Raw genomic sequence first — 18198 nt, 5'->3', positions numbered from 1 at the left:
ACTACTTTATTTGTTCCTTTATGTTTTGCACACATATTCCAACAAATGAGAAAGGTTAATCATGTTTTTAGGAATCAACTTAACATGTTGAAAAGAAATGTTTGACTTTATTTGCACTTTTATTTAACTGAAATAACAATGAACAAATGCTTGGAAATCAATGTTGGTATATGAGAAAGTGCGCTCGTTTTGTTTTGGATGGATCTTCTTGTAAAATCCTGTACACGCTATTTCAAAGGTTAAATTATATGAATACTAGAAATTTAATCTCACAAGGCCTCTTGAAATTTTGTCAACTCATAGTCAGATTTTTACATGTATATAAAGAAACATCATAATGTATTCAACAAAGAGTTTTCGAGGTTTAGTTATAATTTCAAATTTTCATGTAACATCCTTTGAATAAATGTTCACTCTAGGATGAACAAAAACAATGTTCCTTTTAAAAACGTGTGTTTTATACGAAAATATGTTTCCTAAAAAGATATTGTTCATGACAACAGATTTTCACACAGGTAAACTGAAGCGGAGGAAATTGCTTGTAGTGGGAAATTTTGTCTAGCGGAAAAATAGTACCAAAAAGTTAATTATTGAGATTTAAATCAATGGAGCACATACTCACATTTGAAGTATTCGCTTTTGCCGGAAGGAATGCAAGACTTTTTGTTTTTTGAATTGAAATTGTTAATTTTTACGAATGAACAACCACTAACAAATTTTACGCACTATAATTAACCTCATTTATTTGGTTGACAAAATGGAGATTTATGCTCTACGTAGCGCGTGCTGAAATATTTCTGTAGATATTGAATAAATTTAAAACTCAGTAAACATTACTTTTTATTCCAGTTATTTTTTGGGACTATATTTCCTTTATGAAACATTAATCGTTAAGAATACGTTACTAAATTCGCGTAGCTGAAGAGACAAAGTTTAGAGTAACTGACATTACCGTTAACCAAAGGTGACATGTCAACGGAAAAAAAAATGTCGTAATTTGTCTTTTTTTTTTTTTTTTTTTTGAAACATGGTGTTAAAATTATTATTTCTTAAGCATTGTTCCATATTTGCAGTATTAAAAATCCCTAACGTTTGCTAGGAGAAAAATTTGTTGTAAAATGTTTCAATACTTTCTACCTGGCATCTAATAAAAATGTTAATTTGATGTTTCATTATATGCCTTTTACCTTTGATTAAGGTTATGAATGCAAGTTGTCTAAACAATTGTTTTCAGTGTCTGTAAACTTTCACATGTAAGTTCATGGAAACATCTGATATCATCAAAGTAAAGATATGTTTATGTTTGCATTCTATCTTTACTAAAAATAAAGCTGAAAGTCTTTGTCAGGATCTCTGTGATGCGCATAGCGCCTAGACCGTTCGGCCGATTTTCATGAAATTTGGCACAGAATTAGTTTATAGCACGGGGGTGTGCACCTTGAAGCGATTTTTCGAAAATTCGATATTGTTCCTTTCCTATTCCAATTTTAAGAAAATTTTACCGAACAAATTATCACAACGTGGACGAATAAATTACATTATTATAACGTTTAACCGTAACATGGGCAAACAAATGAATATAGCTAATGGGCGAGAAATTCTTCACCCATTATTTGTAAGTATACAGGCGAACTGAATGACCTTGTAATTTTCTACTACGGGCAAAGCCGTGTAACACTAGTTTCTCAATAAAATAACAGTGTTTCAAGGTTACAGGTTTATAATTAACAGAGTAATGAATATAAGTTAGTAAAAATGCACTGGTTGCCTTAAAAGGGCTACTTGAACCCAGCGTTCAAGCAGCTCGAGACCACATTTTTTCACTAAATTTTGTTAAGTAATGTTTGTAATCTTTTCAAATAAAGAGGTTAGTTAGTTACTATTTATACCCCTTTATATACAGATCTGAAGATAAAAAGGGTCCGAAAGTAAAAGAGAACCCCTTGAAGAAGGAAATAATGCGGATTATTAAGAGGGAAAATTACAATTTTGTCCAGATTCAACTAATTCCGGAGAAATGCCTTAGAGAGCGGCATCAGCCCATTTAGACTTAAGTATATCAATTCTAAAAGGGAAATTAAAAGATCGTTTGCAAAACGAACCAGGGCATCCTGTAGTATTTATAGTAGCGAGGAATAGCAGGTATTAAATAATATCAGAGAAAATAAATCCACCCAAGCCAGTAAATTAAGGAGTTTTCATTCTTTCTAATGTTTAAAAATTGAGCATTTCAATTGGTTTTAGCTGCAGTTAGATTGTTTCCATTTGAGAAATTATGTTGGCCTAAAAATGTTTTTATGCCTAATTTGATTTTATATTAATTTATACAAATTATTTGCAATTTATATAAATAGTTTGCTTATTAGACTGTACGTTTTGAGTTTTCTTTTAAAATCATTGGTCCTTCTTGATACCACCACCTGTTTTACTACTTTTTCTCATGGATTTGCTGACTGAGACCAAGTAGTCCCAGCGCGGGGCTGTTAAATTACTCAGCCGAGTTCAGCAATATTCTCACATAAAAGAATTTATTTTGACTAAAATTAAACAATGAAAAACAAACATATCAAACATATAACGTAACTTCAAAACACGACACATCAAAATACATTTGGAATAAACTGTTAAACTGAATATAGAAGAATGTAGCACGTACAAAACCTGAAGAGAGTTGCCAAACTGAAATGCAGATAAAAACATTGTTTAGAAAAAATATGTAAATGAAGCTGATTGTTTTAAACTGATTTAAAGTCTTAAATTTAACACCCTACCTTAATCAGCTACATCGGAAATAATTTTCTTCCGAAATTTTTCAAATTTAATTTTACCTAAAGGTTTTGTTAATATCTCTGCTATTATATTTCCTGATTCACAAATGTATACAGCCCTCTCTTTATGCAGTTCTCTAATAAAACAATATCTAACGTCAATATGTTTTGATCTTTGACTCACCCTTGCATTCTTGATCATTGCTATACAGCTCTGATTATACTGATGCACCACAAATGTTCTATTTTTCTCACCTTCGATTTCATTCAAAAATTGTACTATCCACTTGCCCTCTTTACACTCTTCCGGTACTGCAATAAATTCAGCTTCAGTTGAAGACAAGGATAATGAATTTTGTTTTCTACTTGGCCGTACAGTCGATGAACTTCCAGGCATGATGACGTAACCAGGTGTTGATTTTCGATCAGAAATATTTCTTGCCCAATCTGCATCGACAAATACTTCTAAACTGGCTGTAACTGTTTGAACTTCATATTTCCAGAAAAGAAATCTTTCATTCGTCACATGTGCAAACAAGCCGAATCTATGTACCAATTTTTACAATAATTCCTCGAATTAATTTTAAAACATTGAAAATCTTTATCTTCTATATGTTTTCATTCTTTATTTTCATCTAAAATTTTCTTGACTTTATGGTCTTTTAACTTATGCTGCTTCCACAAATAACATTTTTTTAATATATGATTAGGTTTCTTACAAAAAGACTAACTCTTCTAAATTAATTTTCAAACATCGTCTTGAAGTTTTCACTTGTAATCTTCTTAGATTTTACAGCTGTTTTTAACGCATTTTGCTCAAAGTTTAATTTTAGTTTCTTCCCTACGTTCATATATAGCAACTAATTTTTCTTTCACGTATTCTAATGACAACTCTTCTGAAGGTCGCCCTTCTAAACTTGTAATTAGCGAATCATAACTTTCAGGCATGCCACACAACAGTTATGCCACTATATCATCCTCAGGAATAATTTTCCTACACCTCTAAGTTGATTGACAACTTCTAAAATATTTTGAATATAATCTTTCATGCTAACAGATTCTTCTTACTTGAATGTATACAATTTTCTTTGCAAAAATAGCTTGGTATTTAAATGCTTCTGTTCATAAACTTTACGCAAGAAATTCCACATACTTTTTGCATTTTCTTCATGCTTGATTTGAATCAGCTGATTATCTTCAACACACAACGCAATTTTAGCTCGAGCTGATTTGTTCGCTTTATAGCAAGCATTCTGTTCATCTGCAGCCTTTTCAGGCATATCATGTACTATTACATCCCATAAGTCTTTATCATTCAAGTACATTTCCCTTTTAAACATCCAAACTTCATAATTTGTGCCTTTAAGTTTCACGAAGGTTACTTTTTCTACTATTTTACAAACACTCGAGTCAAAATTTTACTATTTATCTGCAGAGAATTACGCCTGGGACCGAAACCTGTTAAATTACTCAGCAGAGTTCAGCAATATTCTCATATAAAAGAATTTCATTTTGACTAAAATTGAACAATGGCAAACAAACATATTAAATGTATAACGTAACTTCGAAACACGACACATCAAAAACCACGGAATAAACTGTTAAATTGAATCTAGAAGAATGCAGCACGTACAAAACCTTAAGGTGTAGCCAAACTGAAATGCTGATGAAAACATTGTTTAGAAAAAGTATGTAAATGAAGCTGGTTGTTTTAAACTGATTTAAAGTTTTAAATCTAACAAGAGCTACTTAAACACAATTTTTAAAATAGAAAAAATATAGAAAGAGTTAAAATTGTTGCTTAAGAAAAGGCTTTAGGTGGTAGCAGAACGTCTGAAAAGTGGTAAAAACAAAGTTATAAGTTCATATTATGGGTTTAAACAAAACTTCAGTGAAAAACTCAGAAAAAATAGAAAATCTTGGTGTCCAAGTAGCCCCACTTTACGGTATAGATTTTTTAAAATCATCTAAATGAACTATTTTCTTTAATTAGTACTTTATTTCAGATATCTTTGTATTTATGCATATTTTTTGAAGCAAATGTCACTCCTTAATATCCCTCCGAAAGATACTGCCAAGGATATTGAAGCTTAAATTCAAGCAAAAACAGATGGTAACAACTAATGAAAGCAACGACGGTAACGCTACATTTGAAGAATTTCAAGCTGCAGCACCAACATACTCAACGACTTTTGATGAGCAGAAAAAAATCACACATTTCAAAGACAGTGAGGCAAATGGTGAGAAATACTTGAGCGTGATCATTTCTTGAAAAGCATTCGTACAAGAAGAAGGTAATGGTGTAGCTCAAAGCAAATTAACCAATTAACCAACTACTTTTGGAAAAATTACGTATGCATATTTTTTTTTTAAATCACGAACCCGTTTGTTACGAGCATACGGTTATATCTAATGTGCAAATATTGCGGACTATCCGCGCTCGTCATTTTGAAGCTCGACTGTATTTTAAAATTTCGAGTCCCCCCTCCCTCCCACATTTCCCCGAGGTTTCATTTTTAACTAACACAAAACCAGAAAAATGTTTAACTACGTTTTTGAAGTACATTTCTGATTTTTAGCACCTAGAGTTTGCTAGAAATAACTTTGACTTGTTCGAATGCATCAATTTTACTCTATTTTAGTGTACAGCCATCTCTTGATAACTCTAAGTCCCAAGGGTCCGGCTAGATCGTTCGAGTTATTTTAATTTTGAGTTATGAGAAGTTTTCACAACAGTCTCAAGAGTTTGGGACCCGATGAGAAAGCCAAGATAAAGAAATATTCGAGTTATAAGCTTCGAGGTTATCGAGATTCTGCGGTATTTTGTTAGAAAAAAATTTTGTTATGTAATTATTCTCAGGTTTTAGAAATAGTCTTCATTCTTTTTATAAACTATTGCGAAAAATTCACAGGAGAGAAATTTCTTTAAGGGGAAAAAAACATTTATTTTTTATATGAGAGTTACTTGGATTGTAGTTACGTTACTGTTATTTAATGTATATATATTTTTTAATAACTTACAGTCAGATCACCGATAATATGGAAATACAAACATTCGGTTTATGGACGGAAATGGTCGAAGGGTGGTAGTTTGTTTGTTAAAGATATGCGCTTTTGCCTCATAACTATTTAGACGCAGTTTTGTACAAATTGCAATTTGTTTGCGGCAAGAAGTTTGTTTTTAAATCCGAGCTACTTATATCGAATTATATTCTCACTGCAAAACTAATTGATGTATTTTTTATAACATAATTTTGAGCTTACTATTTTGCTTTTACATTTCCGGACGAAACGTAAACATTTCATTTTTGAGCAATCACGATTGCTTATTGTTCTCATTTGACTGTTTTGATGTCCTATCTTTTTATTTTCCCACCGCCACCCTCCGCACCCTGTCACCGTCGACCGGCTCCTCACGATGCTGCTCCTAGAGCGAAAGCCGTCTCCAGGTTGCATCCATGTCCTACACACACGCGCATACATACACAACTACACACACATACACACAAGTACCCACACATTCATGTCTGCACACTGACACAAACACATATGCCTACACACCATACACATACCCCCCCACACACACATACACACATTCATATACACAACTACCCACACACTTATGCCAGCACACAGACAAACACACATGCCTACACACACATACACATACCCCTACACACAAACACACATACCCCCACACACAAACACACATACCCCCACACACAAACACACACGCCTACATACACACACTTGTGATTGCGAAAAACATAATTTGAATTCAAGACGTCAAAATTCAAATTTTTTTTTTCTTTTTGTTGTTTTCATAGAAACTCTGTTTCCCCTCATTTTTAACTTAAATAATGCTATAAATTAATAAGGCAGTAGTGACGTTATAAAACGCGTGCATCAGTATCTCAACGCTATTTTCCCTTCTCTGCTGCTAGATTTATTTAGACGTAATCGTCTTAACGTGGTCGATTGCCCAATTCTATCCATTTCAAAGTTTTGCGCATCACATTTCATTTCTGTCCTAAGAATTAACACATTTTTACTTTGAATTACATTCACAGATTTTTTTTTTTTTTTTTTTGAAAATAATGCATTGTAAAATTTACTTTTCACTCCAAAATCCTATTTTACTCTAACATTTTACGGTAGAAAAACCAGAACGCTGCGGCTAATTGGTCAAAATTAAAAACCGAGTAACAAGCAGTGGGGTCCGAATTTGCCATTTCATTCATCGCTGAATGGAGTGCCAGACATTCCGCTGAATCGGAAGGGGAGTGGCGTGGGGAATAATGAATTATACCATGCTTTACATCATAAGTCCCGTGGTGAACCTATTGGCAATGCGATTGTTTAGTTTTCTCAGTGAAATATAATAAAAACTTGACTGAAATGTAAACACTCCATTTTACAGTAGAATTTAGTGTTAATAAGTATTATTTTTTTATAGCAATCACGATTGCTTATTGTTCTGTCTTTGATGTCCGGTTCCTTTTTCATCTTGGACCAGAAGCCTCTGCAGCAATCCCGCCCACCGGCCTCTGCAGGCGCGTCGGAATCGCTTTCCTGGTCGGAGGCGTCCATGTCCTACACACACGCAGGCTCGCACACGCACATACGCCATCACACACATACACACATGCCTTCACACGCATACACACACGCCTACGAGCGTACACACAGGTCTACGCACACACAACTATACACATAACCACCCAGGAAAAGGGCAGGCTTGGGGTACAGGAGCCGTTTCTAGAAACAATAACTACAATGAGTAGGGTCCTGTAGCAACTCGTGATTGCGAAACACATAATATGAATTCAAAATTTCAGAATTCAAATTATTTTATTTTATTTTATATATTTTTTTAATTTTTTTTAATTTATTTATTATTTTTTTTTTTTTTTTATTATTTTTTGCGGTAAAAAGCCATTTATACACTAAATTGCTTCTAAAGAAATGAATGTTGTGTTCTAATCTGGTACCATACACAATAAATTACAGCAAAATATAAACTGAAAAGGAAAATATTAATGAATCACAAGAGCGAGGAAATGGTTTTAATCCAGATGACAACGTTAAATTTTAGTCATGCGAGCTGCTTCAGTCATTTGTCTTTTTGATAATTAAGCTTATGTTGCTGTATAGCTGGGTTACATTGTCTAATTATTCTTGTCAAATAACACAGAGATGTTTCAAAATTACATTAAAAAAATTGTTATCCACCGAAAACATTTCCGGTTCACTGAATGCTGTTAGCTTTGAAGTTGGTAGGCTTTTCATGCTTATATTTTGTAACTCTTATAAGAAAATTTAAATCTCTAATAAAACATCTAAGCAAAAAAGAAAAAAAAAAGAAAAAAAAAACAAACATCTTGTCCTTTATAGAAATAAGGAAATGTTGCAACAGTGTGTTTTTAATAGTTATCAACATATATATTAGGTTGAATGGAGTTGATTGCTTTTAAAGGGGAATAAATTGGAAAACTCTGGCAATATGGACAAATTTACAGTGGAAAATATTACGCTGTGCCATCTGAAACTATTGTGAAATACAGTTTGTGTTTGTGCGTATACTGGTCAGGGAATTCGAACGGCCAAGCAAGCCTTTTCCCAGTTTGATCGCCGGGAACCCTCCACCCATAACACTTATAAAACGTATACTTCTTCAACTTAAGCATTTTAATCTCTAGATGCAAGTCAAACTCATTTTCTTATTAGTAGATGAAAGCAAGATTAGTGTGACAAAATATAGTATGTTCCATGATAATTCATTTACAGGCAGCTTAGTCAACAGATGTTTGCAGATTTGTAGCCAGCAGACACGTGTTTCGACGTTACAAGAAACCCTTATTTAATCTAAAAGAAATGAGCTTATGGATGAAAAGACATTCGACAAAATGTAGTATCGTCCATGATAATTCATTTACAGGCTGAGTGGTCAAGAAATGCTTGCGGATGTGTAACCACTGGTCTACAAAAACTCTTTATTTTCAAGCTAGCTTCTATTATTTTTCCCCGACAGTCAACACATTTTGAAGACTTTATCTGCTTAAATGTTCCCTTCTTCATTGGTGCATTTGATTGATGATTACAAGGCTATCAAATAGCCATCTAACGTTTACCTGAGGCGAAATACTACGATCGATTACGTATCTCTCTCACTCACACATCCTCTCGTTCGCAGGATTATCAGATGAAAGATGAAGTCGCGAACAATTGCTTCGATGCTAGGTATAAATCTGAAGGAGATAACGGCTCTCTTTGTTCCAGGCAAGGTTGTGTCAAGATATTAATTAAAGAATAACGCCTTAAGCATGGAAACTCTTATCCAGTTACTGCCAAAACTTTTTAATGATGGAGTTTAACTTAATTACAAAATTATTCGACAATAATGAGCTGTAAGTAAAGCCATATTTTGGCGTAGTTTTTAAGCATACAAAAGTGTTTTTTTTTTTTTACTTTTAAATTAAAGACTTATAGGGCATGTTCCAAAATGACCATATAAACTTTACACAGCTAGATTCCTCGTTAGGAATACATAAAAACTTCCCAAAGAAACGTTTCTGTACAGTCCGTAGTTTACTGAGAAAAATACGAAAAACAAAGTAGGACGTTACTGCCGGTGCAAGGAAAAAATACTTTATTGGACGCCCTAGTGAAAATGACCAGCTTTTACCGCCTTAAAGGCGGTTTTTGGACAGGCGGCAAAAGACGGTCAATGCCGGCTTTGACTGTCTTTATCTCAGATGGTAACGACCGGCTTTAACCGTCTTAAGACCAAGACGGTAGAGACCGGCTTCAGCCGGCTAAGGCAATGAAAGCCGGCATTGACCAACTGTTACCGCCTGCCCAAAAACCGCCAGCTTACTATACTAATGACAAGGATAAAGCTTATGCAAATAACACAAAAGGTTACAGTTTTAATGCATCTCACAAAACAATTCCTATTTTACCCTGCCTAAGTATATGATTTTTACTATTGTATTTTAAGATTTGAAGAAGATGGATTCAAATGCAAAGCGGTTATATAATCCCAAATATAATAAAAAACAAGGTGGTGCTTAGGGTAATCTCATACAATACTGAGATTACATACAACATTGTGACATTTAGCAACAATAGATTAAAAAGCAACAACTAAATGCAAACAGGACACTTAGTTCCCCCAATTGGGGGAAAATATACTTTAATTTTAAAAAGAATGTAAAAAAAAAATTATATTAGGTTTAAAGAATACAATAAATACAATTTCAAAGCAATCAGATTAATATTACTTTTATACCAATAATGAAAACACTAAAGAGTTTAGCTTGCTGTTGTAAGCCAACAGGAATGTGCAACAGTTATTTCAGGAACTTCTAACAACGGTCGGAAAAATATTAACAAGACAGATTTAGACACTGCTGGTCGGTTGGTCAGTCTTTGAATTTGCCTACAGAGGCGAGCTCTTTTACCCCAAAACTGAAGGAAGTAAATCTTTGTATAACGCAAAACGCCGAAGCTACATTGCGTCCCCGCGAACGGGGCAGTAAGTTAGTGAGCATTTCTCACCGGAGGAGGGAGTCAAGCGCCCGAAGGGAGCAGCCAAGCTGCATCAGTACCAAGTCATTCTTAGGGATAGGGGAGCTTTTCTCCCCAGGGTTGCGTACGGAAGTCAGGCAGGAGCGCATCTTCATCTGGGGGCACCAAGGGCAGTCGAGAGTTCTGGCGGGATGAGCCAATCCGCAGTTGGTGCAGAAGGGACCTTTTTCTTTATTGGGGCAGTCTTGCAGTCGGTGAGGGCCGGCGCAGAAGACGCACCTTTCCGTGATGTAGGTGTAGGAGCAGTGCCCCTACCTTTGGCAACGGAAACATTGGAGTGGGCCACGACGGGTATGCAACTTCTCCAGATGGGCGATGAAATCCCCGACTTTCATTCTTTTCGTAAAAAAATGTCCTCTTCTCTGCTTTCGAGTTTCCTGAGATGTACGCAGAAGATGGGGAGAGGGCCTTTCCGGTTGATGAATTGGAGTACGTGAATCACGTCTTGCTGAAGTTGCCAGAATGCAGATTTGATATCCTCCTGGCCAATGTCAGATGGGAGTCCTTTAACTACGACACGGGTTGGAGGGATATAGGCGATGGTTGGGGTGTGGAAGTCGATAGCATGATCTTTAGCGTAGTTCTCCACTTCAACTTGGCCATTTTCGGAAGAGGGGGTAATGATCCTCCTCCCTGATGAAAATCCTCTTCAGGGTTCTTTTTCTTGATTTCCTCGATAACGGTCTTAGGATTGGCAGCGTTGATAAGCACGACCGGTTTTCTTTTCTTTTGGCTAGAGGCGCCGCTCAGCTTTTGGTGAAGGATCTTGTTTTCCTCTTCCAAATGGGCGACCTTCTTGAGCAGGATCTCTGCCTCCTGGTGCTGCTGTAGTAATATTTTCTGGGTTATGCATGTGTCTGAACATGACTCTCTTCAGTAGTACCGCATCTCCTTTGGCGATTTCGTCGTAAGAAACTTTTTATCCTATTTCCTGCAGTTACGAGTTTTTGTTTTAAGTCCTTCAAAAATTGCATATCATGACTTGTTAACAGTCTCACCTATTCCTGACCATGCGATGCCTAAATCCTTGTATGTGGCTTCGAGTGTTGGGTAGTCTTCCATCTCATCGTCGGAGTATGCTGATGTAAACGAGCAATGGCTTTGCGAGTCATCATTCTTCGTCATGTCTTGGCTGGAATTACTGCCGGCGTGAAGGGGAAGGGACGCCGCGGTCACGGGGGAACTCCCGTTGGCCCCAAGCAGGGCCTTTTGGTTGTTCTGCCCCTTCGAGATTTTTCGTTTCGCCATCTCAGTAGAGCATGTCTTCCTCAGATCAATCCTGTCCTGAGTGTGTGTGTCGACTTCAAATGAATGGTGAGTAGACACTGCTGAGCACAGACCTTCTTTATGTACAATAGAGCTTGAAAATCCAAGGTAATTGGGGCTCATTCCACCTCGGGTTACCCGGAAAATTCCTTCAAATTAATTTTTTACCCTTTTCTGATGACATAAGGAGTAGCCACTTTTACTTCCTTATAGAAAGAAAAGCAGTATTTTTGTCGTGAAAAATTATCACTGAAATTTCAACATAAATTTTGTTTTTAATTACCTCTAATTGAATTTGGGTTTTTTTCCACAAAGTCTGTATGTATGTATTTACCCGAGCATATTGGTAGGCAACCAAACATATATTTTGACCGAATCCATTTCAATGAGTGTTGTCATAACGCTTGTATCTGTGTGCTTGTGAGCATATATATTTATAGACCGCAAACGTAACTGCACAGCATCAAATGTATCAGCGAACGGCGTGCGTCTATATTATTTAGCTATCATGCCTGTTTCCCATTGTAGAGATATGGGTGTGTAGAGATTGAATAAACACTAAAAAAATAACGATGTTCGATAACGATACAGTGAAAACAAGCCGTTCTGTGACTCACACAAGTTGGAAAGTCAAATCTCCATGCCGGCATGCCGTAGACACAACATTCTATTTTTGCGGAAGAAGTAGGAGTAGGTAATTACCTGAAGGAGTACGAATACTCGGGAGAGTGTGGATACATCACCGCAAATCTATAAATTTTAAATTTGTAAGGCTCTTCAACAAAATTGTTTCAAAGAAATGCTAATGATTTTCATGGAAAATAATTAAAATTTAAGTAAGAATATGTTTAAGTTTGAACACAAAATAAAATGTTGCAAAAGTTTTTATTTCTTTCGCCATCTTTTAACTCAAGAAAAACTTAAATGGCATCAGTTTATTTATTAACGAATTTGTTTGTTTACGTTTGCTCTTCATGGTTGCTCGGCTCGTTTGTAGACAACAAGCAGCCCTGTAAAGAGAGCTGTGAAAATCATACTGCACTAATAACATTTAAAAATTAAAACTAAATGTTTTTTTGATTTACCTTTGTCCTACAATAATTTACATTGTTTTAAAATATAAATAAAAGTGTTCAAATGCTAACAAGCCTCCGTTTGGTCTTGTAGCCCTTCACTGCACTATCATATTTGATGCATAATTTGTTTTCTCAGTATTTTGTCTTTTTCTAAATGCTGTGTTAAATTAGGAACATGAATGCATGCCTAAAAATCATTATTTGAACCACATTAAGTGTAGTTGACATCGATAGTCAGTTAATTCTTCCTGTTGCACATGTTGACACATTTACAAATTTTTTAGCATTTAGAGTCTTACCTCTTTAATGGTTTCATAAACTGCTTATATGATTACATATCATAAACCTCTTCGATGAAATATATTACTTACTTTATAAATGCAGTGAGTGATTTCAATTTCAGGTATCGAAAATGTGATAACATCCCTTCTTTAGAAAATGCTTTTAAAAAAAAATCCTACCCAAAAGAAACTAGACAATCACAATCTGACACTTTTTTGTTTATTTTAGGGAAAAAAAGTAATTTTATTTTTTATCCATTACTTATAATTGGTATCTTATTAGTTTAAATAATGTTTTATTATTATGTTTGCAGAATAGTGAAAAAACAAAGAAGTTATACGAACAAAAATTTTAATCTTATCGCTATCAATATTCTGCACGTATAATATCATAAAAAGTATGCAAGTATGCAATCAAAGTTTAGTTGCCGTGTGCCTTTTGACAAGAATTTCAATATTTTGTCTGATTTGATGGTACCGAATGGAATTTTTTTTTTTTGTATCATTAACCAAATTAGTATTGCTTGCTTGATCTTTCAAATTGTCATCGGTACTTAACTGTAGATTTTCCTCTTTGGTACAATGTGGCATTGAGCAATGACAGCCTTCACCAATTGGGGTGAAAGTTGATACCGGCTTTGATCAAGGCAGTAAAAGGCTGTAAAGGTGATAGAACCATCTTGCCTGAAGCTAGTACTGCCTTCGACAGTCTTCAAGTTAGGTGGTCAAAGACGGTACCAGCTTCAAGCTGAAGGCAGTACCGGCTAGCAGCAAGACGGCTGAAGGCGGTACCGGCTAGCAGCAAGACGGCTGAAGGCGGTACCGGCTAGCAGCAAGACGGCTGAAGGCGGTACCGGCTTGCAGCAAGACGGCTGAAGGCGGTACCGGCTTGCAGCAAGACGGCTGAAGGCGGTACCGGCTTGCAGCAAGACGGCTGAAGGCGGTACCGGCTTTTTTCTAAGGTGGCAGAAGCCGGTCATTTTTACTAGGGCGTATACTGCCGTGGACAGGTAAACGGCAGTATCTGCAGAAATGAGTTTTCGAGATATTTGAAGAAATTTCTAGTATTTCTTCAACACTAACACTAAGAAAATGTTGGAATTAGACGTTTTTTTTCGCGACTTTTTTTCAGCGGAAACCAAGTAAGCGAGCTTGTACAGTATAGATAACGTACAACAGATGACAAAAATTCAAAATAAATGAAAAATGAAAAATTTGCAATTACTGCCCTTTACCTGCACACGGCAGTATACTGCTGTTGATATGTTCAATGAAGTGTTTTTTCTTGCACCGATTTTGACGTCATACTTTGTTTTTCTTTTTTTCCTCGTAATCTATGGATCGTACAGGAACGCTTCTTTGAGCAGATTTTATGTACTCCCAAAGAGGAATCTTGCTGTGCAGAGTTTATGCGATCGTTTTGGGACACCCTGTATATAGCAAAATCCCAAAAGCTTGGATGTTTTTTTTTCTTTAATTATTATTATTTAGCTGCTTATGGGTGTTCGATAATTTGCATTTGTTTTTCTGTTCCATGTGAATGAAACACAGAATATCACTTACTTCTCGTTTATTTTAAGTTTCACACGAATAATACACGAGTTCAGTTCACACAGGGACCTCTGATCAAAACGAAGCATCTCGTACGCGCACACACAATCAACCGAGAAAAAATGAAAAAAAACAATGTCCCTGCATGAACTGAAGCGCCCTCTAGAGCAGTGGACTGTATTGGAAAATAATTCTAAACATACCGCCCCCCTTGAAACTTCGGAGGGGGGTTTCAATAACATAATTAAACATAATATTAGATTATTAATCTAACAGAACAAATGCACTTAAAGAAATTGCAGAATATGTAAAATAAACACATTGAACAAATTAGTACAGCGAAAAGATGACTCTCTACAACGCTGGAAAAAAAGCTGCAAACATGAGTAAATACATAGAGCAAAAATGTCTTTTAGAATGTCAACTATGTAACAGGTAATGGACACAGCTTGGAAATTGGTCTCACTAGTTCTCCGGTTTGCGTTTTTACCTCCGCTACGCGAACCTTATTATCCTTCCCTGGAAATATTTTCTGAATTCTGCCCAACTTCCATTGCAGTGGTGGCAAGTTTTCGTTTTTTATCAGCACCAGGTCACCAATGTCAAGATTTGCTTTAGTCCTACACCACTTGGATCTCGACTGCAGCTTTGTTAAGTATTCTGCCGACCATCGATTCCAGAAATGCTGAATCGTACGCTGAAGCAAACGCCATCTATCGCAATGACTGATCTTGTCACAAATCTGTGGTTGCGGCACTGCAGTTAAAGGTCTCCCGATCAAAAAATGTCCTGGTATGATAGCACTAAGATCATTAGGATCGCTTGAAAGTCCACAAAGAGGTCTTGAATTGAGACATGCCTCTATCTGAGTTGCAATCGTTGTCAATTCCTCAAACGTGAGACTGGTGTTACCTATTACTCTTTTAAGGTGGAACTTAAAGGACTTCACCACGGACTCCCAAAGGCCTCCAAAGTGTGGAGCCGAGGGAGGATTGAAACGCCATCTGATGTTATCTGTAGCAAGGAAGTGATGGAGGTTGTCATCTCGTAACAATTGTTGAAACTCTGTCTTAAGTTCCCTGCTAGCGACATAAAAATTGGTACCTCGGTCACAAAAGAGTTCTGTAGGCCTACCTCTGCGGGCTACAAACCGTTTCAAACACGCTATGAATGCCTTGCTAGTTAAGTCACTCACAGTTTCTAGGTGGACCGCCTTAGTTGCAAGGTAGACGAACACGCAAATATAGCACTTAGTATTGCGACTTCCTCTTCCTCTTGAGCTTCTAATCAAAAATGGTCCAGCAAAATCAATACCTGTGTTTTGAAATACTGTAGAAGGACAAACTCTGGATTCCGGAAGATCTCCCATGAGCTGTTGAGCTACCTTTGGACGATTTCGGAAACACGGGACACATCTGTGTATGACCTTTCTCACAGCATTTCTAGCTGAAAGCACCCAGAAATTTTCTCGCATTGCTGCTTGAAGGAGTTCCAGGCCTGCATGAAGTAAAGTTAAATGGTAGTGAGTAATAATCAAGTCTACTAAGTAGTCATTTTTGGGAAGCAAGATGGGATGCTTCCGTTCTTCTGGAAGATTCGAATTCTTTAATCTGCCTCCTACACGTAGTATTCCGAATTCATCCATAAATGGTGCCAACGGAACGATTGTGCTGCCGGAAGGAAGTTGTTCTCCAGCACCCAAACACGAAAGTTCTGCAGAGAAATGAACTTTTTGAATGTATTTCACAATTGTCTTCTCCGCGTTTCTAACTCTTCAACTGTCAAAGACTTCACTCTTTTTTCAGCCGGTACCGAACAATTAGTGGAAAATCTTCGACACCATGCAATAACCGTTTCAATTTATTCCATGAGGAATATTTCTGAATTACTTCAGTCATGAACGTATTGTTGATCGTTTGTGCAATGGCAATTTTGAAGGTTTTCTTCTCTTCCTTAAGAAATTCTTCAGGCAGTGGTTGATCTTCCTCATGCCTTGTATAGGGTATAGAAGGATCACTTAACCATTTCGGGCCATTGAACCACAAGTCACAGTTTACAAATTTGGACGGAAATAGGCCTCTTGTACCGCAATCTGCTGGATTCTCGAGTCCACTCACGAAATTCCACTGAATATCTGGAACCAATTCTTGTATTTGGGCTACTCTGTTAGCAACGAAAGGTTGCCATCTTCTAGGTTCTGAATAAATCCATGCTAGAGCAATTTTTGAATCGGACCAGGCACATTTCAATTTGATAGGAAGGTTCAGATGTGGAAGAGTAGAATGTAACAAATTAGTAAGCAGAAGAGCTGCACAGAGCTCAAGTCTTGGAAGAGATTGCACCTTTAGAGGAGCCACTCGGGTTTTTGATGTCAAAAGGGTGACTCGAACCGAAGAATTAGAAACACAGCGGATGTAAATGACAGCACAGTAAGCCTTCTCAGAACTATCGCAGAATGCATGTAACTCAAATTCACTCTGAGATTGCAGCACATATCTCGGGAAGGTAACTTGCTCAAAAAGATGTAGTTCCTCCAGAAACGACCTCCAACGTTTACAAAGTTCAGCAATAAGAGGTTGATCCCAAGAGAATTTCCCTTGCCAAAGCTCTTGCAACAGAATTTTCATGAAAGTTACACATGGTGACAAGAGCCCCAACGGATCAAATACACGGGCTATTTGTGAGAGTACTTCTCGCTTGGTGTAAGTGAATTGTATGTCTACTGGTGCTATTGAGAACTTAAACACATCTAACTTTGGCGACCACTCAATTCCAAGAACCTTGCAATCATTGTCGTCTTCACACTGAACTGCATCGTTTTCTTGCACGTCAACTGAAGTATCACGAAAAATAGAGGGATCGTTAGAATGCCACTTTCGAAGATTGAAGCCTCCTTTTCGCATCATCTCTTGTAATTCGATTACAAGTTGTACTGCTTCTTCTCTTGTAGAAGCTCCACTCAAAAGACCGTCGACGTAGAAATTTCGAATTGTTGCGCTAGAAGCTAATGGATAGGATTCCTGTTCATCTAGTGCGAGCTGGTGCAAAGTTCTTGTTGCAAGGAATGGTGCACAGGAAGTTCCGTAAGTAACAGTGACAAGACGGTATGCTGTATTTTTATCTTCGGGTGAATTTCTCCATATGACTCTTTGCCAATCAGTGTCATCTGGATGAACTCTTATCTGACGAAACATTTTTTCGAGATCAGCACAAAGTGCAAATTGAAAGTTTCTAAACTGAATAAGTATTGCAAAAAGTTCTGGTTGTACTCTAGGGCCAACCATGAGAAGGTCGTTTAGTGATACGCCTGATGACGTTTTGCTTGATGCATCAAAAACAACTCTAAGTTTAGTCGTAGTACTCGACTCTTTTAGAACAGTATGATGAGGCAAATAATATGAACTCCCTTTGTTATATTCTGAAATTGGCACTGCTACCATATGATTTAAAGTCAAATATTCCTTCATAAATTGTCTATATTGATTGTATTTGTCTGGATCAGAACTGAGATGACGTTCCATTGCAAGCAATCTACGAAGGGCTATTTGTTTCAATTCGCCTAACTGCGTAGGAGAGGAATGAAATGGTAACCTAACCGTATATCTGCCTTCATCGTTTTTAGAATGTGTCTCTTTAAAATGATCTTCACAAGACTGTTCTAAAGCT

At 36.6% G+C, this 18198-nt stretch overlaps 1 protein-coding gene across 1 annotated transcript; it reads right to left on the bottom strand.

Moving 5' to 3' along the window:
• Nucleotides 1-10868: 10868 nt before the first annotated feature.
• Nucleotides 10869-17726, bottom strand: LOC129226708 (uncharacterized). The gene is made up of 2 exons (XM_054861337.1): nucleotides 16650-17726; nucleotides 10869-11174 (listed from the first exon to the last, which is right to left on the bottom strand). Exons 1-2 carry the CDS (start codon nucleotides 17724-17726, stop codon nucleotides 10869-10871), a joined length of 1383 nt encoding a protein of 460 aa, XP_054717312.1.
• Between the last annotated feature and the right edge of the window lie 472 nt (nucleotides 17727-18198).

Source organism: Uloborus diversus, chromosome 7 (genome assembly GCF_026930045.1).
Source record: "Uloborus diversus isolate 005 chromosome 7, Udiv.v.3.1, whole genome shotgun sequence".
NCBI lineage: Eukaryota > Metazoa > Arthropoda > Arachnida > Araneae > Uloboridae > Uloborus > Uloborus diversus.
This window is presented reverse-complemented; position numbering and strand designations above follow the sequence as displayed.

Coding starts and splice junctions, on each gene's coding strand:
- LOC129226708 (XM_054861337.1), bottom strand. CDS start 17,726: ATGTTTCGTCAGATAAGAGTTCATCCAGATGACACTGATTGGCAAAGA. Junction 11,175..16,649: donor CAGATATTCAGTGGAATTTC/GTGAGTGGACTC, acceptor CAGCAGCACCAG/GAGGCAGAGATCCTGCTCAA.